General features: G+C 38.5%; 1 protein-coding gene across 10 annotated transcripts in view; it reads left to right on the plus strand.

Moving 5' to 3' along the window:
• Nucleotides 1-25,004, plus strand: part of TUT4 (terminal uridylyl transferase 4) — a 215,690-nt gene extending 190,686 nt beyond the window's left edge. For 4 of the 10 annotated variants that reach the window (XM_030941948.1, XM_030941947.1, XM_030941952.1 and 1 more), the window contains 10 exons: nucleotides 2,544-2,621; nucleotides 2,766-2,943; nucleotides 3,210-3,257; nucleotides 3,345-3,427; nucleotides 10,618-10,733; nucleotides 11,967-12,190; nucleotides 12,888-12,988; nucleotides 16,880-17,327; nucleotides 22,936-23,094; nucleotides 24,371-25,004. In XM_030941948.1, coding sequence (XP_030797808.1) covers nucleotides 2,544-2,621; nucleotides 2,766-2,943; nucleotides 3,210-3,257; nucleotides 3,345-3,427; nucleotides 10,618-10,733; nucleotides 11,967-12,190; nucleotides 12,888-12,988; nucleotides 16,880-17,327; nucleotides 22,936-23,094; nucleotides 24,371-24,459 — 1,524 coding nt within the window. In that variant the 3' untranslated portion in view covers nucleotides 24,460-25,004. Of the gene's footprint in view, nucleotides 1-2,543; nucleotides 2,622-2,765; nucleotides 2,944-3,209; nucleotides 3,258-3,344; nucleotides 3,428-10,617; nucleotides 10,734-11,966; nucleotides 12,191-12,887; nucleotides 12,989-16,879; nucleotides 17,328-22,935; nucleotides 23,095-24,281 lie in introns of all 10 variants that reach the window. The other 6 variants (XM_010372104.2, XM_030941950.1, XM_010372109.2 and 3 more) reach the window with 6 other exon arrangements.
• The last annotated feature ends 2,931 nt before the right edge of the window (nucleotides 25,005-27,935 follow it).

The following is a 27,935-nucleotide window of genomic DNA, read 5'->3' on the forward strand; positions in this document are numbered from 1 at the left end:
TATTTGGTGATCCTTATAATATGATTAGAGGGAGGACTAAGTGCTGAATGAGGGATGATTCGTGTTGAATGAGAGAGAACAGATAGGGAGAGGGAGAGAGAGAGAGAGAGAGAGAGTGAGAGTGTGTGTGTGTGTGTGTGTGTGTGTGTGTGTGTATGTGTAAAAGTGGATAGCATTAGTGCTTCCAAGGGCTGAAACAGAGTGGGGAGAATTAAAAACAGTGAAACATGAGAATTCAAAAGAATAGGCAAAATGAGTGATGATTAACGTTCCAAGGCCCACAGACCTACTCCACTGCGTTATCAGCCAACATAGTTGGGTTGGATCATGGATATTACTGAAAAGTATGAAATCTCTTAAAAACAATCAAGATCTAAAGAGTTGGATTGTTGTTACTCAGAAGTATGAATTATCTGAAAACAGGGTTCTAAAGAGGTAGTTTGTTCATTTTAATATCTAGCAAATAAATCTGTGTTTACAAAACATGAAATACCTATAATAGCGTCTGAATCTTTAAGGGTGAAATATTACACGTCAGCCCCTTTATCTTTACTTCTTTCTTGAGGTCAGAGATCCTGTGTCTTTTGTTTCAGATATTAATAGCTGTAATTGACTTTTTTTTTGAGGCAGAGTCTTGCTCTGTCACCCAGGCTGGAGTGTAATGGCGCAATCTCACCTCACTGCAACCTCCATCTCCTGGGTTCAAGAGATTATCCTGCCTCAGCCTCCCAAGTAGCTGGGACTACAAGCACGAGCCACCACGCCCAGCCAATTTTTTGTATTTTTAGTAGAGATGGGGTTCGCCATGTTAGCCAGTCTGGTCTTGAACTCCTGACCTCAGGTGATCCGCCTGCTTCAGCCTCCCAAACTTTGTGCTGGGATTACAGGCATGAGCCACTGCACCCGGCCTCAGTCTTTCACTTTTTGTTTTATGAAATGGCAGAATATGTGCTAGATGACTTTTGGTAAACTGTATCTGTTTAAGTAATATGTAAATGTAAAAAAGCAACTTACTAGCCCTAGTCCCTGGAAACTTGATTTCTGTGTAACATACTTACGTAGTAAATATAGTCATTCAACAAACATATATTAAGTGTTCTCTTCATGGCTTTGGTCTGGTAGGGTTCTGGGTTTCAGAGATAAGCCATAGTCCTTACCCACAAATAAGTTAAATCTGAGAATAAAATTGGAGGGGCCAGACATGTAGTTAATTTTATAAATCACTGTCACATCAAAAATTGAAATGACCATTGGGCCCAGGCCCACCTTAACTAGTGGATTTAAGTGGTATTGTGGTTTAATTGTATTCTGGGACCCATTACTCAGGGTGGAGGGTAAAGAGAAAGTGGTGTGGTATGTTTTCTCCATTTATAAACTACTGACTGACTAATTTGTGTAGCCTTTTCTTATTTTCACTGGGAAAACTGGACACTTAGGGAGAGGATTGTCTTGCCGAGAATCACTATTTCTCAGGATAGAGGCTAGAAATCGGCTCTGCTGACTGAATCTATTGCACCTTCCTTCTTTATTGCATCTCTTTCTTAAGCCTCCTTTAGAATAAAAGTCTCAATTACTTGTGGAAGTCAGTTACACAGACATCTTACGGGATACTTTTCTTGTGAAAATAGCATTTTTTCTCCTTTTTTCTTCTCCTTAAGACAGCAAATTATTATTCATAATTAATAAAGTTTATAATCTTTATCAAAATGTAAGGGAAAGCTTCCTAATTTTCCTTTTTTGTTTTGTTTTTTTGGTGAGACAGAGTCTTGCCCTGTTGCCCAGGCTGGAGTGCAGTGGCGCGATCTTGGCTCACTGCAGCCTCTGCCTTCTGGGTTCAAGCATTTCTCCTGCCTCAGCCTCCCGAGTAGCTGGGATTACAGGCATGTGCCACTGCACCCAGCTAATTTTTTGTATCTTTAGTAGAGGCTGGGTTTCACCATGTTGGCCAGGCTGGTCTCAAACTCATGACCTCATGATCTACCCTCCTCGGCCTCCCAAAGTGCTGGGGTTACAGGCATGAGCTACCGTGCCCGGCCCTAATTTTTTATTTTTACAAAATGATTGTCCAGTTGCTTTTTAGCCTTATCTGATACAGATAAATGATTAAAGGTACTAGGTCCCAAAACAGTTCTGTTGACTTCCTTTGGGTGCACCATCAGTAGGTGTTATCTATTTTGTATTTTTACATCTGTGATCCTTTTATGAAACTGCTGTTCATCATAACTGCTGTTTCTTTTTTTAGTTTTGCTTCATTATTCTTGTACTGGATATGTTTTGATAGTCTAAGTAGGTAACATCAGGTAACATCGAATGTATCATTTGGAGTTTGATTCTCTTAAGACATCCATTTCCAGCTTTGGTCTTTCAGGTACGTTTTATTCGTTAATTTCTTGGCATCAAATTATACCATCATCCTGACACGTTCTTTTTGGAAGAAGTATTTTAGTGTGTCTTATAGGTAAATTCTAAAATGGTATTAGAGTATTTGGGCCTTTGGGTTGGATCACTTGAAATCTAATGATACAATTAATTTTTTTATGCAGATCTTTGATGGAAAACAGATTCCACAGAGAATGGTTGATGGATGGAATGCTTTTTTCTTTGATAAAACAGAAGAACTGGTAATTTTAAAATAGTCTTTATGTTCTAGAATGCTCACTGATATATGCTAACATTTGTATGATTTAATAATTTTACTTGGATTTGCTGTCCATATTTTGGATAGTACTGTATAGACATTGTTCATTTCATTTTTTTATATGTAGAAAAAACGTTTACCTTCACTTGGAAAGAACACAGAATCATTAGGGGAGCTTTGGTTGGGACTGCTTCGTTTCTATACTGAAGAGTTTGATTTCAAGGAATATGTAATTAGCATTCGGCAGAAAAAGCTGTTGACAACTTTCGAGAAGCAGTGGACTTCTAAGTGCATTGCAATTGAAGGTAATCATTTAAGCTGATATTAATTCAGAAGCAACCAAAATTTGGTCAAGGAAATTGAGGGGAAAACTGAAATACGTTAGGATTTGGAAGATTCTTCCTCTAGATTTTTATCAGTTTTCATCCTTTAATCTGTAATTTTAGAGGAAGAATTTGCTGGTTTGTGTAGTCTTAGTACATATAAGTATTAGACTTTGGCAATGACTTCTGAGTATATTTTTATGGTACAGTGAATGTAATTCTTAATCATTGATGTATTTCCTTTATAGACCCTTTTGACTTGAATCATAACCTTGGTGCTGGAGTTTCTAGAAAAAGTAAGTTTTAAATATAGAGATTCTCTGATTTTAAAACTCTGACTCATTAATGTCTGCATCTTTATTGTTTTCTTCTTTCTTTAATAGTGACCAATTTCATCATGAAAGCATTCATCAATGGAAGGAAACTTTTTGGTACCCCTTTTTATCCACTCATTGGGAGAGAAGCTGTAAGTTTACATTATATGAATTGAGAATCTTTTCTTTTTTTAAGTAGAAAAGAAACTTAATCCTGTTTCCAAACTGATGTTAGATACAGGGAAAGAGATGGTCATAGCTTTGTATATTTTTTCTTACTGCATAGTCCATAATGAGATACATATTTTCAAAATTTTATTTGTTTAAACTATTTGTTAAATTCTGTATTTTCCACTAGACTGTAAACCCCATGAAGACAGGATTCATGTCTGTAAGGTTCACCTTTCTATTTCCAGTACATACATAGTGTCTGGCGCATTGGATGTACCAAATAAGCATTTGCTGAGTGAATGAGAATAGATAGTCAAGACTCTGGATTGTTGAATTTTAGGTGCTGCTCATTGTCCCTCTTTTATCTCCAGAAATCTTGATGAAAATGTACACATAGAAGACAAAATCAAAGAAATGTTTTATTATTTGTTGGGGCTTCTCTGATTTTTGTATAGCTTTGGTAAGCTGAATTAGGTGGCATGGAACGGAGAAGTTTTCTTCTGCCTGAATTGGGTGGGCGAGTGTCACACATTCCTCTTGGTCTCACTCTGGTTTTTACCTGCTTTCTTATGGTTAGGGAGACTACAGGAGGTTTCAGCTTCAGAGCAAGAGACTTAGAAGAAATCTCAAGAAATAGAACAAATGTATTAGGGTTCTCTTAGAGGGACAGAGCTAATAGGATATATATATCCTATTAAATATATACACAGACACACAAACACATATATATAGGAGTTTATAAAGTATTAACTTACATGATCACAAGGTCCCATAATAGAGTGTCCGCAAGCTGAGGGGCAAGGAGAGCCAGTCCAAGTCCCAAAACTGAAGAACTTGCCTTGTATTCACTGGAAGATGATTAAATTATTATTAAATTATGCCCACCAGATTAAGGGCGGATGTGCCTTCCCCAGCCCAGTGACTCAAATGGTAATCTCTTTTGGCAACACCCAACAGACATGCCTAGGATTAGTAGTTTGTATGCTTCAGTCCAGTCAAATTGACATTCAATATTAACCATCACAACAAACATGCATTTACATTGCATAGTGAATGTTCTTGAACTTGTTCAGTCCAATTTCAGGTGTCTTCTTTCTTGGGGGTAGAATAAGAAAAGCAGAGAGAAGTCTTATTTTCCCTTGGAGCACTGGTTCTCAGATACTTTTATTTTCTAGCCTCTTATGGGGTGATAATAATTACAATGGAGACAAATAAAGTAAGAGTAAAATTTGAAAATGTAAAAAAAAGTAAAAACAAAATGACTGAAAAAAGGAAAACGAAACAATTTTTTTTTTTTTTTGAGACGGAGTCTTGCTCTGTCACCAGGCTGGAGTGCAGTGGCACGATCTCGGCTCACTGCAACCTCCACCTCCTGGGTTCAAGCGATCCTTCTGCCTCAGCCTTCTGAGTAGCAGGGACCACAGGTGCCCAACACCATGCCCAGCTAATTTTTATATTTTTAGTAGAGGCGAGGTTTCACCATATTGACCAGGATGGTCTCAATCTCCTGATCTCATGATCCACCTGCCTTGGCCTCCCAAACTGCTGGGATTACAGGCGTGAACCACTGCATTTGGCCTAATTTGACTAATAATTTTAATTGAAATAGAAACAGTGAAAAACAGACCAAAACACCTATGATGATACACTCATAAAGCATTTTACCTGAGAATTGTGAGGAATTCAACTGTTTGTGTTTATATATGCATATGTTCAGTAGGAACCTCACAGTGTTGCATGCAGTCAGACCTTTTTGTTTATTTTTGTTTTTTTGATACAAGGTCTTGCTCTCATCCCCAGGCTGGAGTGCAGTGGTGCGATCATAGCTCACTGCAGCCTTGGACACCTGGGTTCAAGTGATCCTCCTGCCTTTGTCTCCTCAAGTGCTGAGATTTCAGGCATGAGCCACCATGCTCAGCCCCATGTAGTGACTTTTTTTTTTTTTTTTTTTTTTTTTTTTTTTTTGAGGCGGAGTCTCGCTCTGTCGCCCGGACTAGAGTGCAATGGCCAGATCTCAGCTCACTGCAAGCTCCGCCTCCCGGGTTTTTACGCCATTCTCCTGCCTCAGCCTCCCGAGTAGCTGGGACTACAGGCGCCCACCACCTCGCCCGGCTAGTTTTTGTATTTTTAGTAGAGACGGGGTTTCACCGTGTTAGCCAGGATGGTCTCGATCTCCTGACCTCGTGATCCGCCCGTCTCGGCCTCCCAAAGTGCTGGGATTACAGGCTTGAGCCACCGCGCCCGGCCTTTTTTTTTTTTTTTTTGAGATGGAGTCTCGCTCTTGTTTCCCAGGCTGGAGTGCAATGGCGCAATCTCAGTGCACTGCAACCTCTGCCTCCCAGGTTCAAGCGATTCTCCTGCCTCAGCCTCGCAAGTAGCTGTGATTACAGGCATATGCCACTATGCCCAGCTAATTTTGTATTTTTACTAGAGACGGGGTTTCGCCATGTTGGTCAGGCTGGTTTTGAACTCCTTACCTTAGGCGATCCACCCACCTCAGCCTCCCAAAGTGCTAGGATTACAGGCGTGAGCCACTGTGCCTGGCTGAGACTTTTTAGCAGAATACTAAATTAGAGTCCTCGGTAAACTGGAAGTGTGCCCATTTTAGTTTATGCATACAAATTTTTAGTAATTCTTAATAATGCAATTTATTATAATTATATATAGATGTCAAAATCTTTGGTCTTGAATGCCATTTGGGGCCTAGCAGAAGGGGCCCATGAGTCTGCTAATCATTTTTCGACTTACTTGATCTCTTTCAAAAGTCACTATATAGTATTCCATAATTTGGATATACTAGCTTATCTAACTTCTTTTGATGGACATTTAGGTTATCTTCCTTGTATCAGTGTTACAACTTAACACAGGTTAAGCATCCCAAATCTAAAGCCTGAAAATTACTGAGCACTGACATGACCCTCAAAGGAAATGCTCATACAGAGCATTTGAGATTTCAGATTTTCTGATTTGGGATGCTCAGCTGGTATAAATATAATGCAAGTATTCCAAAATCCGAAACACTTCTGATCTCAAACATTTCGGATAAGGGATACTCAACCTGTATGGTCGAAAATATCCTTGTATATAGTCTTTCATGCTTATACTTCATACCTATTTCACTCCTAGTTACTGAGATTATAGCAGTATGCAAGATAGATTTGCCTTATTTCCCTAAATTAATGAAAGATAAAGATAAGTATATTTCATGTTCTTTCATCTTTCTTGTTCTTTCAGTTATTTTTCTACATCATTATGTTCTCCTATATGTTGACCCATTTTGTCCATATCCATCAGCTGTCTTCTGTCATCTTTCTTCCCCATTTAACTTAGATTTTCTCTGCTCTCTAGCATATACTGTTGGTGGTGGTTTTTTTTTTTTGAGATGGAGTCTCACTCTGTCACCCATGCTGGAGTGCAGTGGTGCTATCCCAGCTCACTACAGCCTCTGCCACCCAGGTTGAAGCGATCCTCCTGCCTTGGCCTCCCTAGTAGCTGGATTTACAGGTGCAGCCACCATGCCCAGATAATTTTTGTATTTTTAGTAGAGACAGGGTTTCACTACGCTGGCCAGACTGGTCACAAACGATTGCTCACCTCGGCCTCCCAAAGTGCTGGGATTACAGGTGTGAGCCACTGTGCCTGGCCATCTAACATATACCTTGAATTCCTTTGTGCCACAGTCCTTCCTGTGCACTCTTCTGTATTGTGCCTTATATGAACTCAGCTATCCATCATGTGCCTGTCCTTGGGTAGCTGTACACTAATGGAAAAAAGTCAAAAAGCTAGACAGTTTTAAGTATATAGTATAGTCATAAACATTGACCAGCCTCCGCTGGACTTTTAGTACTGTGTGACAGTTATATTTGTTTAGTTACCTTTAGCTCCTATTCTATTAGAACTATTTCAAATTTACCTATTTTACTCAAAATGCAGTATGTTGACCGGGTGTGGTGGCTCACATCTGTAATCCCAGCATTTTGGGAGCCTGAGGCGGGCAGATCACAAGGTCAGGAGTTCGAGACCAGCCTGGTCAACGTGGTGAAATCTTGTCTCTACTAAAAATACAAAAAAAAAAAAAAAAATTAGCCGGGAGTGGTGGTGCGTGCCTGTAGTCACAGCTTGGGTGAGGCAGGAGAATCGCTTGAACCCGGTAGGCGGAGGTTGCAGTGAGCTGAGATTGCGCCACTGCACTCCAGCCTGGGTGACAGAGTGAAACTCTGTCTCAAAAAAAAAAAAAAAAAAAAAAGAAGTGCTGTATGCCCTGCACTTTGTCCCACCTTTTACCTCTGCCCTTCTCACTCCAGTGGATGCTTTTCCTCTGAGACGGTACATAGTATCAATAAGTAGTCCTTTAGCTTTCTGCTACTAGATCTATAAATCTACCTGCATCTGTAGGTATCTCTCCTTTATGAAAGATTAGTTCTTACATATGTACTCTAGATTATTCTGTCTACTCTGAATCTTCATCTGTGAAAAGCATTTTCAGTTAAATACATAAAATATCTTTGCAGATCAACATTTACAGATGAACAGTTGCTCTCAGTTTTAATGATAGGGAACACTAACTTTGAACCCTAATTGAGTGAACTATCATCTCCCTCCAAAATAATTCTGTTCTTCTTAGTAGTAAACTTATATTACAGAAGATTATATCTAATTATTACTATTAGCATATTTAACATTTCTTCAATAAAATTTTTTTGTGGAAATTTGCTTTCTCTCATTATGTAAGTACCTATATTACATCTTTAATTTTGTCACAACACCTAAAAGATGTACTACCTGACTCTTGACAGAATAAGTTTGCTGACCTCAGGTGTAGGCCACCCTAACTGGGGTGGAAGGATAGAGAAAAGTGGATTCAAGAGATATTCAGCAATAGAATGTATACAACTTGGTCATTAATTAGAAGTGATGGGTGAAAGAGAACAAGTTCAGGACGCTTCTTAGGTTTCTGTCTTAAGCAGCTGGGTGAATTAAGACCTTTGTGTTGTCCTGGCAAAAAATAGGATGATGATTTTAATTAGCTACATTGATTTATCAGTAGTGATGAAGAATTGTATCTTTCGTCTTTAAAAAAAAAAAAAAAAAAAAAAAAAAACAACAGGATGGGCATGGTGGCTCATGCCTGCAGTCTGTTACTTTGGAAGACCAGGTCAGGAAGATCGTTTGAGGCCAGGAGTTCAAGACCAGCCTGGCCAACACAGCGAGATGCTGTCTCTAAAAAACCAAATAAAACCAAACCAAACAGCTTCATTGGAATAGAGTTCACATTATATACAACTCATTGTGCAATTCAGTGGTTTTTAATATATATACAGGATTGTGCAATCATCCCCACAATTTAATTTTAGAACATTTTTATCTTCTCTAAAATAAACTCTTGTCCTCATTAGCAGTCAGTTCTCATCCCCTCTCTTCCCCTCTTCTCAAACCACTAATCCACTTTTTGTCTCTATAGATTTGCCTATTTTGGACATTTCATATAAGTTAAATGATATGATATGTGACATTTTGAAACTGGCTTCTTTCATTTAGCATGGTGTTTTCAAGGTTCCTTCATGCTGTACCATGTATCAATACTTCATTCCCTTTTATGGCTGAAAAATACTCCATTTTATGGATACACCACATTTCATTATCCATTCATCAGTTGTTGGACATTTGAGTTGTTTCTACTTTTTGGCTATTATGAATAATGCTGTTGTGAATATTTGTGTGTAAATTTTTGTGAGAATATATGTTTTTATTTCTCTTGGTATATACTTAATAGTGTAATTGCTGTGTCATTTTGATAAATTTATGTTTAACTTTTCAAGGAACTGTTTTCTAAAGTGGCTGTGCTACTTTACATTCCCACCAGCAATACATATGTGTTCTAGTTTTTCTACATCCTCACCAATACTTGTTATTGTCTTTTTAAAGCTATAGCCGTCCTATTGGGCGTGTCTGGTATACTTTTATCCTTGAATTTAGGTAAATGTGAAAACAGCTAAGTGGACATGTTCTCTTGCCTTCCAGAAGGATGGACACCATTAGGACCAACTAGTCTTTGTGACAGTGCAAAACTAAGCTAAAGTTTAGAAGGATAAGCATGGTGCAAAGATAAAGCAGAAATAAGTCTGGTTCTAAGACTTGGGAAAATTATTTACTTCTTTTTAGTTCCCTACCTTTTCTTTAGGTCTGTTCCTCTTTACATAATACATGTTACATGTTCTTAAAAAGCTGTATTAAGTCCAATCATATTTCACATAAACCAGAGAATTGCTTTTTTTGTTGTTATTTACTTATGTATTTTTAGTTTTTGGAGACAGAGTCTCACTACTTCATCCAGGCTGGAGTGTAGTGGCTGTTCATAGGCACAGTCATTATGTACTACAGCCTCAAACTCCTGGCCTTGGGTGGTCCTCCCATCTCAGCCTCCTGAGTAGCTGGGACTACAGACTTTCTTTGTCTTGCTGTGTCACCCAGACTGGAGTGCAGTGGCACGATCTTGGCTCACTGTAACCTCCACTTCCGGATTCAAGCAGCTCTCCTGTCTCTTCCTCTTGAATAGCTGGGACTACAGGCACACACCACTGTGCTCAGCTAATTTTTGTGTTTTTAGTAGAGACGGGGTTTCACCATGTTGGCCAGGCTGGTCTTGAACTCTTGACCTCAGGTGATCCCTCCGCCTCGGCCTCCCTAAGTGTTGGGATTACAGGCATGAGTCACGGCACCCAGCCTACAGGCAATTTTGTACAGAGAATAATTACTTTCCAAAAGTAGCCCGATATAGCAGAAAGCATGAGTTTTGTTGTGAGATGGACTTAGCTCTACATCTTTTATCTGAGACTTAACCTCTTTTTTTCTATGGGCAAATGACTTGAACTCCTGAATCAGTTTCCCCATCTGTAAAACGAGGATGAAAATAGTATCTACTTTATTGAGACTTTTCTTATTCATCTGTAGCATCTTTGTGTAAGGATGTAACTTGGTTAGTACTATTAGCAACTGTGATGATGATGATTGTGAATCTTATTTTCATATCATGGGTTTTACTTACAGTGAAACATTTGTTGCTATTATTTTCTTTGTAAAAATAAACCATGTTTGCATCTTGGTTTTCTTTCCATTTGGATTCAAAAGTTTTATAGTGATTCCTCCTAGTAAAATTGCATTTTCTCCCTAGGAGTACTTCTTTGATTCCAGAGTATTAACAGATGGAGAACTGGCTCCCAATGATAGATGTTGCCGTGTGTGTGGAAAAATAGGCCACTACATGAAAGACTGCCCTAAAAGGAAAAGGTTGGCAAATGAATATTTATCAACATTTCGAGGAAAATAAATGAGAGGCCAATTTGTAGCTATAATTATGTTCAGAAATGTTTAAGTGAGAAAGTTTAGGGTATTTAGTTATACCTAAGGTAAATGTTCATTTGAGTGGAATTTTGTAATAGGGTAAGATTTGTGTGTGGTATAATAGTATCTTCTAACATTCATTTGTTCATTTATTCATTAATTCACTCAGTTTTTTGTTGTTTTGTTTTTGTTTTTGTTTGTTTTTTGAGATGGCGTCAAGCCCTGTCGCCCAGGCTGGAGTGCAATGGTGTGATCTCGGCTCACTGTAACCTCCGCCTCCTGGGTTCAAGTGATTCTCCTGCCTCAGCCTCCGAAGTAGCTGAGATTACAGGCGCGCACCACGATGCCTGGCTAATTTTTAGTATCTTTAGTAGAGACGGGGTTTCACCATTGTTGGCCAGGCTGGTCTCAAACTCCTGACCTGGTGATCCACCACCTTGGCCTCCCAAATTGCTGGGATTACAGGCGTGAGTCACCGTGCCAGCCAGTTTTGTCTTTTTTTTTAAATGAAGAAGCATTTATTGACACCAACTATGTGTTGGGAACTGTTCTAGGAGAAATAAAAGTGACCAAGACATTGGGTTCTTGCTGAGGATCTCACAGTCATGCAAACTGATAATTAAAATACAATTAATGGAATTCTTGAGATATATGCTGTGAGCTATACTTACAGATCTTGGGGAATGTACATCTTCTATATTCCCTCAGAATATATCTGTGAATTATAGTCTCCCAGGTTCTGTATACTGTAGCAGGTCAGGAAGATCTCTTTCTTTTGTAAAACTAATATAAAAACTTGGAACTTTTGAGACAGAACAAACTTCCAGTTTCCATCACTGCTATTTACTGACTATTAAATTTAGTCAAGAACTTACCTTCTCTAAGCCTCAATTTCTTTTTGAAACCAGAGATAATAAATATCAACCTCTAAGGATTGTTAAAGGTTTAAATTTTGGTATTTTAAAATATTTAATATAATGTTGTTTTACAAAACTACTAGAAAACCCAGTTCCTGCCAAAGGTGCAGGTATGCCATAATGTTTGTTCCCTTGCCTTCAAAAAGACGCATGAAGTGATAGGCATGCTAGTCCTTTTATTATCGTGAGAGTCCTGCATAGTTTAGTTTGTTTTGTGACTCACTTAATTTACAAGTCCCTAGCCCCACATTATTGGTATCAGCAGTTTACTGTTTAGACTAAAGAAGAAAGACAGTGAAGAAGAGAAGGAAGGGAATGAAGAAGAGAAAGATTCCCGAGACGTTCTTGACCCCCGAGACCTCCACGACACTCGAGACTTTAGAGACCCCAGAGACCTCAGATGTTTTATATGTGGAGATGCTGGACATGTACGAAGGGAGTGCCCAGAGGTCAAGCTGGCCCGTCAGAGGAATAGCAGTGTGGCAGGTAAATAGAAAAGACCAAACATAGTTTCTGGTAGAAACGAAGTCATTTATGTTGCTTGCATGCTGAAGGACCCTAATTCCTCTCTATTGCAAACCTAATTGTATGATTTTGGACCTTACAATTTCTTAGATAAAATTTAGACAATGAGGCTTTTACTTTGAATAGTACTTGGGTAAGTTCATTATCAAAGTCTCCACAGTCTGTTATATTCAATTATCTCCCTTTAAGTATTCTTTGGAGGTTATTATTTTTTTATTTTATTTTTTATTTTTTTGAGACGAGTCAGGCTGCAGTGCAATGGTATGATCACAGCTCACTGCAGCTTTGACCTCCCGGACTCAAGTGATCCTCCCACCTCAGCCTCCCAGAATACTAGGATTACAGATATGAGCCACTCCACCCAACCATAAAGTATTTCTGAAGTAAATATGTTGTCTCCTTTAGAAAAGCAGATGACATTTGTTCTTGTTTCTAGGATCAGTGTATTTTTTTTCTTGATCTGCTAGATTGAAAAATGGCTTTTGAAAGTAGCTCAGTTGCTACAAGTTCTTCACTAATATACTCAAGGTTTAAAAGTCTAAGTTTATAGAATTGCAGAGATATTTGAGATTCTTTTACATAAGAAGGGAGTTTATTTATTGTCATTTCTCTGCTACTTTCCTTATCTGTTGATTTTCTTTGTGATGCCTTCTCTTAGCAGCCCAGCTGGTCCGCAACCTTGTAAATGCTCAACAGGTGGCTGGTTCAGCTCAGCAACAGGGTGATCAGTCCATAAGGACTAGACAGTCCTCAGAATGTGTAAGTACTCTGCCTGTGAATGTGTTAGTCTTGACTGATGATAGCAGTATCTTTAATGTGTTTTCTCTCAGACTGGCAAATACAATCTTCCAGATTACATAGTGCTTTGTATATATGTCCTTGCTAGGCGCATAAGGTGGAATGAGCATTCCTTTTGGAATAATGTAGATCTGGGTTTCTGTCTACAGAGAAGCTACTTAATTTACATGAGCCTACTCTTCAGTTGTACGATAACTACCTAATAAGATGGATTAAAAATAAGGTAATGACTTTGAGGTTTCAGACTTTGCTTCGTGGAAAAATATCAGTACCATTAATAAAAATAGACATAAAAATTGAGATGTTTTAGGCATTTAGTGTTGTTAGGTCAATATATACATGGCATTTTGCTTGCATGAAACTTCTGTCTTCTCGTAGCTTGACCTGTGGATACCTAGTGAAATACACCCTGTAAAAAAACAGTATTGAATGAGAATTTACACTCATAAGTTTATTTTACTATTTTTTCTTTAAGAGGGAGTCTCGCTCTGTTGCCTAGGCTGGAGTGCAGTGGCGCATTCTTGGCTCACTGCAACCTCCTCACCCCTGGGATCACGTAATTCTGTCTCCGTCTCCTGAGTGGCTGGACTACAGGCAACGCTACCACTCCCGGCTAATTTTTGTATTTTTAGTAGGAATGGGATTTCACCATATTGGTCAGGCTGGTCTTGAACTCCTGACCTCAGGTGATCCACCTGCCTCAGGCTCCCCACAGTGCTGGGATTACAGGTGTGAGCCGTTGCGCCCAGCCCAGACTCATAAGTTTAATATTAAGTTTGCTGAGTTGCTCTTAACCTTTGTATAAATCTATATTCACCTTGTACCTCTTAATAGTTACTCTAAATAACACTCTAAATCTGATATAATGTTCAGTGCTTTGCACTTATCAAATTTAATCCTGCTAGTGGCCAAGTGAAGTGGTAGGTATTAGTATCATCAAATTTTACAAACTGGGAAACTGAGAATAAGAGAGTATAAAAATCAAACCGAGGTCTTTCTAGCGTCAAATCTGTTCACTGTTTAACATGCTAAATCTAATGTGATTTGTGTTTTAGAAAAAACTTTCAAGTATTTGAAGAGTATTAGGGAGAATCTTTGGAAAACATTTAGGAAATTTTCCACCCTCATCTGAAACACTCGAATACCTATTATGTGCCTGATACTTTCATAAACAACAATAATCACATTTAATGTAGTTAACATTTGTTGAGTGTAAACTATGTGCTTATATGTGCATTGCTTATGATTATAAAATATTTCAAAAGTACAGAAAAGTATAGAAAGTAAATCTCTATGTATCATTACCAAGCTTTAACAGTTTTTAACATTGTTATTTTAGCTTTATTAAAAAATTACCCTCAGTTGAAACCCCTGTATGTACATTCTTCTTCGATCCCATTCCTATCTTAAAAGCTTCTTTATCATCCTTCCGTTGTTACAGAAATGTTTCTGCTATCTTGAACTTGGTGGTTATATGTTCCACATGCATTGTTCAGTTAATCTTCTCAAAAACCTAAGGCAAATTCTGATTATACTTTACAGGTAAAGAAACCGAGGTTCAAGTTCCTTGCCTGACTTCAATAGACACTTGGAATCAGAACGTGAACCCTCAGGCTCTCTGTCAGCAAAACTTATGCTCTAACCACTTTTCTGTGCTGTCCTAATTTTCGTTTTATGCCGCTAGTCGTCACTTTTCTCTCACCTGTGCTTTCAGAAAGAATCTGTCTAATGGACACTGCTACTCTTATGTCTAACAAAGCACTGCAACATGTCTAAAATATAGTTAATCTTTCCTTCCAACCCCCAGGACTTGCTTCTTCCTCCTGTGTTTTATATCTCGTTGAATGATCCCATTTTCTGTCTAATTTCCAAAACTTTTCCCTCTCCTTCAACCTCTGTATTCAGTCACTAAGTCCTGTTGTTTCTGCCTTTAAAAAAGCTAGGTGTGGTGGCTCAGTCCTGTAATCCCAGCACTTTGGGAGACTGAGGTGGGCGGATCACCTCAGGTCAGGAGTTTGAGACCAGCCTGACCAACATGGTAAAACTCCATCTCTGCTAAAAATACAAAAAATTAGCTGGGTGTGGTGGCAGGCAACCTGTCATCCCAGCTAGTTGGGAGACAGGCAGGGGAATCGCTTGAACCCAGGAGGTGGTGATTGCAGTGAGCGGAGATTACACCACTGCACTCCAGCCTGGGCAACACAGTGAGACTGTCTCAAAAAAAAAAGTGTCTCACAGCCATTTGCTTCCCTCTATCCCTGTTTATATTTCCTTAGCCTAGGCTACTATCATCTCAGGACTGTTTTATTATAGCAGCCTCCTAATCAGTCTCAACAGCCTTTTAATTTTTACCTATTTATTCATTCATTCAGTTGTGAGACAGGGTCTTGCTCTATTGCCCAGACTGGAGTGCAGTGGCACAATCACAGCTCACTGCGGTCTCGACCTCCCAGGCTCAGGTGATTCTCCCATGTCAACCTCCAGAGTAGCTGGGACTACAAGCATGCACCACCACACTTGGCCAATTTTGTATTTCTTGTAAAGATGGGATTTCGACATGTTGCCCAGGCAGGTCTCAAACTCCTGAGCTCAAGTGATCTGCCTGCCTCAGCCTCCGAAAGTGCTAGGATTACAGTCTTGAGCCACTGTTCCTGTTCTCTCATCAGCCTTAAAAAAAAAAAAAACAAAAACAAATTCTCTATTTTATTCTCATTAAACCAGAATAATCTTTCTAAAGTTCAGATTGATCATATTCCTTACCTGTTTAAAACCCTTCAGTGGTTTACCACTGCACATAGGATATAGTCTAAATTACAAGGCTTGTAAGACACTTCATTGTCTTGCCCCTATTTAGCTCTTCAGCCTCAGCCATTCCCCTGCCATTATACTCCAGTAATATTAAACTTCTTTCAGATTCCAATTACTTTAAAAAGCCATGTATTTTCATACCTCTAGACCTTCAGTCATTGAACACACTCTTCCTCTCCCCTTGTCTCTCCCTTCTTGTATCAGACTGATTTCTATTTACCCTGAGTCTTAGCTAAAAGGTCACTTTTTCTGGGAAGCTTTCTTTGATTTCTCTTCTCCCCTTCTCCCAAAGTGGCTTTAGGTGTTCTGCTCTGGGATTTCATTATATAGTTGACCCTTGAACAAAACAGGTTTGAACTGCGTGGGTCTACTTCTACATGAATTTTTTCCAACAGATTGTGGTTGGAAAATACAGTATTCCCAGGATGCAAAACCCGGGTATTCAGAGATCCAACTTTTTGTATATATGGGTTCTGTAGGGCTGACTGTGGGACTTGAGTACAGGAGGATTGTGGGGGTCCTGGAACAAATCCCCTGTATATCCTGAGGGACAGCTGTACACTATACATTCTTTATCATAATACTCATTATACTTATTGTGATTGCTTATGTAATCTTTATCTGCTCCCCTCCTTACCCCCTTAAACATTGAGTTCAATCAGGGCATACTTGTTGGTTTTACATTTTTATTACCTAGAACAATACTCAGTACATAACTGACACAGTAAATACTTGTTGAGGGACTGAATGAAAGTGACTATGAGATATGTAGATGGAAGTCTTGAGTTTGCAGTGGTAAGTATGTGTTCTGCATGGTGGGAACTGTGTCTGGGTTCTCTTTTCTTTGGACAATAAAAAGATTTATGAGGCAATACCTACTTGAGAAGGGGGTTTGAGTACCTTGGGAAAAACTCATTATTTGTTATGATATACATCATAAAGTTCTGTTCTATAAAGTTTTTAATTTTGTATTTTATCTCTACTTTTATAAAATTAAGATGTTTATAAATTAATTTTAAAATGTGTGTGTGGTTTTTTCTGCAGTCTGAATCACCATCTTATTCTCCTCAGCCTCAGCCATTTCCACAGAACTCTTCCCAGTCAGCTGCTATTACCCAGCCTTCATCTCAGCCAGGATCCCAGCCTAAGCTTGGCCCACCTCAGCAGGGAGCCCAACCTCCCCATCAGGTCCAGATGCCACTGTATAACTTTCCCCAGTCACCACCAGCTCAGTATTCCCCCATGCACAATATGGGATTGTTGCCAATGCACCCTCTCCAGATCCCTACCCCGTCCTGGCCCATCCATGGCCCAGTGATCCACTCTGCACCAGGCAGTGCCCCCAGCAATATTGGCCTGAATGATCCCAGCATCATCTTTGCACAGCCTGCTGCCAGACCTGTGGCAATCCCTAACACGTCTCACGATGGACACTGGCCCCGTACTGTGGCTCCGAATTCCCTGGTGAACAATGGTGCCGTGGGGAATTCAGGTAATCCTTCCTTTTCTTCTTTTGTATCTGGCTGTAGAAATAATGTGAGGGAAAAGAAGGAAAGCAGTATTTGTGGAGGGACAGTACAGGATTAGATAAAGATTAAGAATATGGACTCTGGATTCAGACTGCCTGGATTTGAATCCTGGCCCTGTCATTTATTATGTAGTGTGGGCAATTACTTAATCTCTTTGTGCATTGGTTTCATCTGTAAAATAGGCCATCTAACTCACAGGGATGTTGTAAATGTTAAATGAGGTGTAACACACGTAAATGTTAGCTGTTATTTTAGTATTTTTAAAAATTTTCACTGCCACCCTGTTTGGTGTATTATTTATTATACAGTTGATGAAATTGGAGAGTTAAGTAACTTAACTGTCTTACTGTTATGGTTAATAATGGTAGGTTGGCCTGGCATGGTGGCTCACGCCTGTAATCCCAGCACTTTGGGAGGCTGAGGCAGGTGGATTACCTGAAGTCAGGAGTTTGAGACGAGCCTGGCCAACATGGTGAAACCCTATCTCTAGTAAAAATACAAAAATTACCTGGGCGTGGTGGTGGGCGCCTATAATCCCAACTATGTGGGAGGCTGAGGCAGGAGAATCACTTGATCCCAGGAGGCGGAGGGTGCAGTGAGCCGAAATTGCGCCATTTGCACTCCAGCCTGGGCAACAGAGCAGAAGTGTCTCAAAAAAAAGACCAAGGAAACCAAAAAAATTAATAATAATGGTAGGTCCAAGACTTAAACTCATTTCTTTGTTCAAAACTGTGCTGCCGTGCACCCTAGACACTATTACTTCTCAGTAAGGAACAATTCTTTAAAAAAGAAAACAGTATTAATACATTTAAAAAATAGTTTTTTTTTCTGATATCTAAGTAATACATGTTCATTATAGAGTATTTGAGAAATAAATCATCTGTCTCAATTCCTAGACATAAATACTAAAGAATATTTTGGTGTATTACCATTCAGTCATTTTTTTTTTAATTGCCTATTTAAGAAAATAGTTGATACGTGCTGTAAATCTAGTTTTATATCCAGCTTTAAGATATACATATACACACACACACACACACATGCATATACATATAAATACTTATACACACTTACACATATACACACAGGCTGGCACGGTGGCTTACACCTATAATCCCAGAACTTTGGGAGGCTGAGGTGGGCAGATCACTTGAGGCCAGGAGTTTAAGACCAGCCTGGCCAACATGGCAAAACTCTTGTCTCTATTAAAAATACAAAAACTAGCCAGGTGTGGTGATATACGCCAGTAATCCCAGCTACTCAGGAGGCTGAGGTGGGAGAATCGCTTGAACCCAGGGACACAGAGGTTGCAGTGAGTTGAGATCATGCCATTGCATTCCAGCCTGGGCGACAGAGTGAGACTCCAAAAAAAAAAAAAAAAACATATATATATATTCATACATATATGTATATTCATATATATATATATTCATACATATATATATATATATATATATATATATTCATACATATATATATTTAGAGACATAGTCTCAAAGTGTTGTCCAGGTTGGAGTGCAGTGGCTATTCACAGACCAATCTAGCACACTACAACCTTAAACTCCTGGGCTCAAGTGCTTCTCCTGCCTCAGCCTCCTGAGTAGCTGTGGGACCACAGGCACACACCACTGCGCCTGACTTATGCCTAACATTTTAGTGATAATTATTTTTATCTTAAGAACTATTATGGAAATTTTGAAACATACACAAAAGAGAGTAAAGTATATAATGAACCCCCCTTCCCATTAACCAACTTTGACAGTTACCAATAATTTACTATTTTTTTATCTGACTTCTCCTAACCATTACAAATTTTTTTTGACTTGACTGATCAAATCTCAGACATTGGATCAAATTTGCTTTTTAACTTCAGTTGTATCACTTAAAAAAAATCAGGCCAGGCGCAGTAGCTCAAGCCTCTAATCCCAGCACTTTGGGAGGCCAAGACGGGCAGATCACGAGGTCAGGAGATTGAGACCATACTGGCTAACACAATGAAACCCCGTCTCTACTGAAAAATACAAAAAACTAGCCGGGCGAGGTGGCGGGCGCCTGTAGTCCCAGCTACTCGGGAGGCTGAGGCAGGAGAATGGCGTAAACCCAGGAGGCGGAGCTTGCAGTGAGCTGAGATCCGGCCACTGCACCGCAGCCTGGGTGACAGAGTGAGACTCCGTCTCAAAAAAAAAAAAAAAAAAAAAAAAAAAAAAAAAAGAATCATGAGATCATTACCATAGCTAGTATCATCTAATACCCAGTCCTTGTTTATTTTTTCCTGTTTCTCTAAAAAGGTATATAGTTTATTGAGACAGTCTTGTTCTGTCGCCAGGCTGGAGTGCAGTGGCACAATCTCAGCTCACTGCAACCTCCACCTTCTGGGTTCAAGCGATTCTCCTGCCTCAGCCTCCCGAGTAGCTGAGACTACAGGTGCATGCCACTGTGCCTGGCTCTTTTTTTTTTTTTTTTTTTTTTTTGAGAGGGAGTCTTGCTGTGTCACCCAGGCTGGAATGCAGTGGCACAATGTCAGCTCACTGCAACCTCTGCCTCCTGGGTTCAAGCGATTCTCCTGCCTCAGCCTCCCAAGTAGCTGGGACTACAGGTGCCTGCCACCATGCCCAGCTAATTTTTGTATTTTAGTAGAGACGGGTTTCACTATGTAGGTTAAGCTGGTCTCGAACTCCTGACCTCAAGTGATCTGCCTGCCTCGCCACGCTGGGCCCTAATTTTTATATTTTTAGTAGAGACGGGGTTTCATTCACCATGTTGGCCAGGCTGGTCTTGATCTCTTGACCTCATGATCCGCCTGCCTCGGCCTCCCAAAGTGCTGGGTTTATAGGCGTGAGCCACTGTGCCCAGCCTAAAAAAGTATTCCTGTTATTGATTTATTTGAATCAAAATTCAAACTGTGTATTTGATTTTTATATCTCTTAACTGTCCTTTATAACAGTTGCTGCTTCTATTTTTTTCCCCCAATATTAACTATTTTTTGAAGGCACTGTAGAATTTCCCATATTCTGGAGTTGGCTGATTATGTCTTTGTGGCATCGTTTAACGTGTACCTCTGTCCCTGTATTTCCTATAAACTGGGATTTAGATTCAGAGACTGGATTAGATTCAGGCTCTTTCTCTTGGTAAGAATGCTGCTTGGTGGGTCCCATATATTTCCAGTTTCCTCACTTCGGAAGGAACTTACTGTCTGGTTGTTACTATTTTAGTGACTTAAGATTGATCTGTGAGTTAGGTTTTATCAGCCGTTATCCATTATGAAGTTCATCATTAATTTTTACTTAATAGTCTTAGCTGCCATTGATAATTGTTGCCAGTATCCATTATTTTGCTATCTCCAGCTTCTTTTGGAACAAAGCAAGTAAGGTGTTTTGTTGAGCAAAAGTACCAGAATATGGTAACTTAATTAGATTTCTAAGATCAAAGGATATATGGCATACATGATCCTTCTGCTATATCATTCAGCATGTTTATTGTGTATATGCCATGACATGCATTGTGATAGTCACTGAGTTATAGAACCATGAAGACAGACCCAGTGTTTTGCCTTTTGATGTATCTGCTCCGTTTTTATAATTTCAAGTCTTCCATCCCCCTGCCACTTGTTGTTCTCAATGTTTTAGTCACAATGAACTAATTAATGTCCCACAAACATACTGTACTGTGTCTTACTCCTGGTTGCTTAAGTTGTTCCTTCTGCTTGGAATGTCCTCTCCGTTACCTCTGCTGCTCACTCTCACCTTCTTCTGTGCTGCCTCAAAGCTTGGCTAACTCACTCATTTTCCATTTTTAAATTTAGATCACTTTCTTCAGGAAGTTCTCCTTATTTTCTTAATATCCATATCATAACATTTGTCTTACTCTGCTGAAATTGTCTGTTTACTCATCTGCATAACCCATTAGACTGAACTTCTAGAAGCAAAAAATTGTTTTTTGTGTGTCATTTTCTCTCTATTAGTAGTTTAGTTTTCTCTTTAGTAACCTGCCATATTAGATACATTATTCCTGTTATATAGTATAATTATCTAATAAACTTTACTTACTATTCATTGTATAGATACCCAATTCATAATTGATATTACAGCTACAGTTACACTGTGTTAAAAGTGGAAGGACTGAATGGAAATATATTAAAACAATAATCATAATTGTATCAGAGAAGGAGATTATTATATGTTTTTTCCCCCTTTTTTGAAATTATATTTAATGAGATCGTATTACTCATTTTATGGAAATTTTGGGTTATGAAAAACAGGTGAAGGGAATTGGAATATATCTTTTGAAAATACCCTTTTATGTTAAAACATCATTTCTCATTTGGTTATGACCTAATTCTGAACATACTGGTTTAATTTATTTTTGTACACCCTGAGCCCTTCAGCTTCAGCCCTTAGTTGTAGCTTGGCTTTATGAATTCACAGTCAACTAGCTCACCTCCTGAGAAGATTCAGCTTACAAGAATGCAGTTCACAAGGGCTTTAGGTTTTTTGCTGCCTACTCTTTCCTATCCCATACTTCCTCATTTGAGTTCCTGCTAGGAAAGTTTAGTGAATAAGAGCAGTTATTCCCTTTTATTCCCTAGCATATAGTGACTCTGAATGAGAAAAGCCACCAGAAATGATCCAGAATATAAACTGGGTACTGCACTTCAAAAAATGTACTTAAAGATACATTTGAAAGGGAAATAGAAAGATTTGGGGGGATAGTTAGCCATAAAAAGAATAGGACTTACATTTTTTGAGTACCTTACCTATACGCTAGCTCTTGTGCAAGCTACTTTCTTTTGGTTATCCAGTTTAAACCTCATAACAATCTGAGGTTCAAAATGGAACCTTAGTAGTTTTAGGAAATGAGATTTGAGCTTAAACCTGTTTGACCTCAAAGCCCAAGTTCTCAACCATTACGCCACAATGCCTCAAGCTTCTAATAGGATCTCCTTCCAGGCCAAGATATAATTGATTCTGGGATAGTTTGCATTGTCTTTAGGATAAAATCTTAAGTTCCTTTGCATGATGTACTAAGGTTTTTTGAAATGTATATCCCCACCTACCTGTCCCGCCTTTTCTCTTACCACTTCCTCCATCACTCCTGTCTCTATATTGCAGATTGTTCTGCAGTTCCCCAAACTCGATGTGCATTCCTGCTTTCATGCTTTTGTACATGATACTCCTTTTCTCTAAAATGCCCTTCACCCCCTCCCTATTTTGCCTAAATTTTTCCTTGTTTTTTAAAACTCAAATTAAGTCATTCATCTTAGGAAGATTGTCTCTAACCTTCAAAGACTGGGTTTAGCCTTCTCTTCAGAACATTTTGCCTGTTCTACTAGCAATTATTACATATTGTTGTGTGTGTGTGTGTGTGTGTGTATATCTTCTTGTATGTCTCTCATGACTAATTTGAGCAAATACCTATGCTCTGTTCTTTAAAAAAATTTGTTTGGTATTCTCTGCATTTAGCATTGTTCTTAGCCAATAGTAGGTACTGAATATATCTTTGTGGAATGAAGGGATATTTCAGTGAGTGAACTAATGTTTTTAAATGTCTTTTTCCCTTGTTGTTGAAATGCAGAGCCAGGCTTTCGAGGACTGACTCCTCCAATTCCTTGGGAACATGCACCGCGTCCCCATTTCCCCCTTGTCCCAGCTTCGTGGCCTTATGGTTTGCATCAGAACTTCATGCATCAGGGAAATGCCCGATTTCAGCCCAACAAACCTTTCTATACTCAAGGTACCATGGCATACAAATTAGTTAACAGGCTTGGGTGGGTTTCTGGGATAGAGAGCCTTAGTGAAGGCCAGGATCTGGGAGTGAAAATTCATGAATTCAGTAAACATTTACTGAGAGATCATACTGTGTGTCAGATAGTGCTAAGTGCTTGTTGCTCAAGCAAGAGTAAAACAAAATCTCCATTACTTGATGCACATTTTATTAGGAAAGCCAGACATGTTAAATAGAAAAGGAGTTCAGATGAATTAGTTAACATTACCCTAGCAAGTCCAAACAGGATGTGGATTTAAGAGATCATTACATCACAAGATTTTGACAGTTGAGCTAGATCTTGAAAGAGATGCAGGATTATTTTTTGCCTAGAGATGAGAGAGGAGGAGGAGGATGCTTAGCTGAGGGATTAATATATGCAGTCGCTGAGTTTTGCCTGGCATAATGAAAAAGAAGAGAAAATATTAGGGCTAGAGGACAGAGGTATATGGGAAAGATGGTGATAAAATAAGGCTAGAGAGGGTAGGCTTAGACCATATTATGGAGTTTGGACTTGGTTTACTGAGCAATGGGGATCTAATGAAAGGTTTTTAGTGGAAGGAAGACATAATCAGATTTGTTTAGTAAACGTAGGACTTGAATGACATTAAAATTTATTATGTTCTGCTGGTGCTATTATAGTACTAATAGTGGCTTTCACTGGGTAATGAATATTGTAAACTAAGAATTCCTAGAAACTTGGAGCATTTTATCTAACCTACTTGCCTCAGAGGTATTTGTTCTTATGGGCATTGTCTGAGTCTGGCCATATACTACTGGGGCATCCCTGTATTATAGAGTGGCAGAGCCTTGACTGTGGTTGAGCTCTTCTCTTGAGCAAAGAACTGGGACTGAAGGAAGTTATTATTAGTCATAAGCCCTTTTAGGAGGGGAGAGGTCTGCAACTCTTCTCTAGTGGGTTTTTCCCCTTTGATTCCTCCTCTCTGTCTTCCGTGTCCTCTCCTTTTTTTCACATACAGATATTTCCTTCCCTTCTTCCTTTTTCTCCCCACTCTCTCAAATGTTTTGCAGCATGCTTTATCTCCTCCTATTATATAAATAGAAAAAAAAGAAAGCTAACTAAAAATTAATTCTAAGGTGTTGTCAGATAAACAGGCACAAGCCTTTCAGTTTCCTGTCTGTGTTGTATCCAACAGACAGATGTGCCACCCGTCGGTGTAGAGAGCGTTGTCCCCACCCACCAAGAGGAAACGTGTCGGAGTAATGCGAGTCCATTTTCTTTCAGCTGGTCTACCGATGCACAGCAACCAGCCAATCCTGCTGTCTCAAGGGTATCCGTACCTCAATGTCAGTTACATTCAGCAGAAAAAGTGACATTTAATGGAAAGCAAACAAATCAGGTCCTGATTTAAAATTTTAACACGTTTAGATAGCTTATTTAAATTCTAAGACTGTTTTTACAGACTGTATTATTTGTATATAAATATGAACTATAGTTTTTACTAGTATCACCAAATTGAGTGATACAAATTTCATCTATTTTATTACCCTATTTTTAAGGGAATTTTATGTTTTGTTTAACCTTGATGAATTGTATAAAGAGAGAATTTAAAAAATTACATTCTTTATTTTCTATTAGCTGTATTCATACTTTGGTTGCTTCAGACTTTATATATTGTTCTTAAGAGTTAGGAAAGAATTTCATGTGTTTTAAATTTGTCACTTCTATTCTTTACAGAACCTTGTAGTGCCAAAAACTTTTTAAAAGGTAAAAAAATAAAATAAAATTACAACATGAAGATTCAGATTTTTTTTTCTTTTCCATACTTGTATATTGAACATTCAAACTTGAACGGAAAGTTGATTTTGTCTGTATTTGAAGTACTTCTATTTTAAGTTAATAAATCTTTTTGACAAGAGTTAAATTTGGTTAATTCATCTGTTGTATAGATGATGGAAATATTATGTAACGAGATTTCTTTTAATTTCAATGAATAGAGCATTCTAACTCACAGATTTTAGTTTTAGAGATTCAAATATCATTTCATGTCCTTTATTTGGTTGAATGTTCACAACACCCATTATGAAGTTGATAGAAGCAGAAGCCATTTCCATTTATCTTTGAAAATAAAAACTGAAATGCAAAGCAGTAGATTCCAAAAAGCAAATTTACATGCTGGAGTCTGAATTGAAAAGTATTTGGAGAGTTTTAAAACACTGAGACTAATATTGGCAATTAGAGTGGAGGGAAGATAACTTTTTTTTTGTTTTCTTTGAGACAGAAGCTGTCTCTGTCGCCCAGGCTGCAGCGCAGTAGTGGGATCTCGGCTCACAGCAACCTCTGCCTTCCGGGTTTGAGCGATTCTCCTGCCTCAGCCTCCTGAGTAGCTGAGATTACAGGCATGCGCCACCACACTTGGCTAATTTTTGTATTTTTGGGAGAGACGAGGTTTTACCACGTTGGTCCAGCTGGTCACCTGTCTTGGCCTCCCAAAGTGCTGGGATTGCAGGCGTTGAGCCACCGTACCCAGCCCAGACTCTATTCATTTTGAATCCTATACTTCTACCTGGAAAGCACACTTGCCAAGGTGATAATTATTTACCAGTAATATTTGGAATTTATTCTTATTGGGTATTGGAATTCAGACTCGAGTTGGTGGTGGTATAATGTTTCAGCTGTTTTAGCAGTGAGGTGAGGTAATTTTCTCTAACCCCTTAATTAGCCTGTCCAGTTGCCTGGGATTTTAGGCTAAATGATGCTATAGATCTATTTGGAAATGTGCAGAATAAGTAGATAAAAATGTAAGGACAATGGGCTATCTTTGCTGTGCTTCCTCTGATACATACTACTTTAAAATAGGAGACTGCTTGGGCCCTTTCCATATTTTGCAACATGGAAGACACTTGAAACCTATTGCAGGAGATTGAGGGTATTTGTGCTGTATTTACAGCCCTGAGTTAAAGTTAGGTATATTTAATATTTTTTCTATTAAAGCGTCAGCATCCTTCAGAATCCTATTAAGTGGTGGATTTAAATCATTTGTTAACAAGATACCTGACCCAACTATGCATTTATGTTAAAATGACTTGGAGCATTCAAGATTTAAATTAACATTCGGTACTTCGTGTCCTTCCACATCTTGGAGAACAGGTAATGATGTATACAGTGGTGTTTATTATTCTCTTTACTTTTGTATGTATCGTAGGCCCTCCATATCCATGGGTTTTGCATCTATGGATTCATCCAACCACGGATTGCAGATATTTAAAAAAATTGTGTCTGTACTGAACTTGTACAGTTTGTTATTATTTCCTAAACAATACAGTATAACACCTTTTCCCACAGAATTTCCATTGTATGAGGCATTATATGTAATCTAGAAATGATTTAAAGTATAAAGGAGGATATGCATAGGTTATATGCAAAGACTACACTATTTTATATCAGGGACTTGAGCATCCTTGGATTTTGGTATATCTGTGGGAGGTCCTGGAACCAATCCCCCACCAGATACCAAGGGGAGGATTGTATTTGAAATAGTCATTAAAAATAAAACAACTTCCAATAACAGAATGCCCCTACCCTTCAGCCTTTCTTCCTTAAGGAAGGCAGTATAACACCACTTGGCAAAAGCTATTAACTGGCAACCTAGTAACCAATAGCCTAGGTTTTACTTATATGATAGTGTTACAGATACTAGTTTTCAGCATCTCATCTGCCCCTCCTTCAGTAACTGCCAGTGTTCAATAATTGGCAAAACTGTTCTGTGGAAAAACAGAATGTAGTTTAAAATTGATACAGTAGAAGCTCGGATTTTAAGTCTGCAAAGTAGATTATGAGTTCAGATTCATTGTAGAGCCGTTAAGTAGAAAATTATCAATCTTACACAGGGAGAACACACACATTTAAGACCAAATTGTTTTGAAATATTGTTTAATAACGGGGATTAGTATTTTCCCTTGACATTGGGATTATTGAAAATATGTACTGTGTATTTGTTTATATTCCGTACAGATGGACATTTTTGCTGTTTCTAGTTATTCTCATATAAACATATATATATATATAATGTGTAAAATGATGATGGGATAAAGCTATTTGTGTGTACATGTAATTATTCTATTAGGGTGAATTCCATAAGTGGGATCACTGGGTAAAAGGATCAAAAGTTCTAAAGTTCCTGTACATTGCTACATATTGCCAAATTGCCCTTCATAAAAGTGGTTATGAGTTTGTAGTTCCAGCAAACAATATGTAAAATGTGTTGGTATGCTTATAAAAAAGCTTTCAACTCCCAGCAACTCATTTCTTCCTTGTAGAAATTAACATGTTTATTGTAAAAAGAAAATAAGCATTATATAAAAGTACAAAGTTTAAAAATCACTCAAAAGTTCATCAGCCAGACAGAAGTACTATCTGGTGAACTTCATTCATTCCAACCATCTCTCTTAGTCACATAGGCACATATATACAAATAGTTTTACAAAAGTGGGCTCATACGCTATATTTAATAAATACAGGAAATTAACAAAAGGAAAACAAGTGTGAAACTGAAAAAATGCTCAATTTAAAAACACTTTTCCCACGAGAGAATCTAGTCTTGTAAGATTCCTCCTAAAATTAAGGACAATTATGGAAAACAATAAAGAGGCTTTTTTTTTTCTAGCTTCATGTATGTTTTAGAGACTGTATGTGATTACTGCTGTGAAAGATGAAACCAGCACTCTACTTATTTCTATATAGACAGTATTCGTAATATTTAATTTTGACTTTATAATCACTGCCCATTATTTTTAAAGTTTCCGAAGTGTTTACTAACACTCCTTTTACTGATTCTTTGTTCCTAAGT

Source organism: Rhinopithecus roxellana, chromosome 12 (genome assembly GCF_007565055.1).
Source record: "Rhinopithecus roxellana isolate Shanxi Qingling chromosome 12, ASM756505v1, whole genome shotgun sequence".
Classification (NCBI taxonomy): domain Eukaryota; kingdom Metazoa; phylum Chordata; class Mammalia; order Primates; family Cercopithecidae; genus Rhinopithecus; species Rhinopithecus roxellana.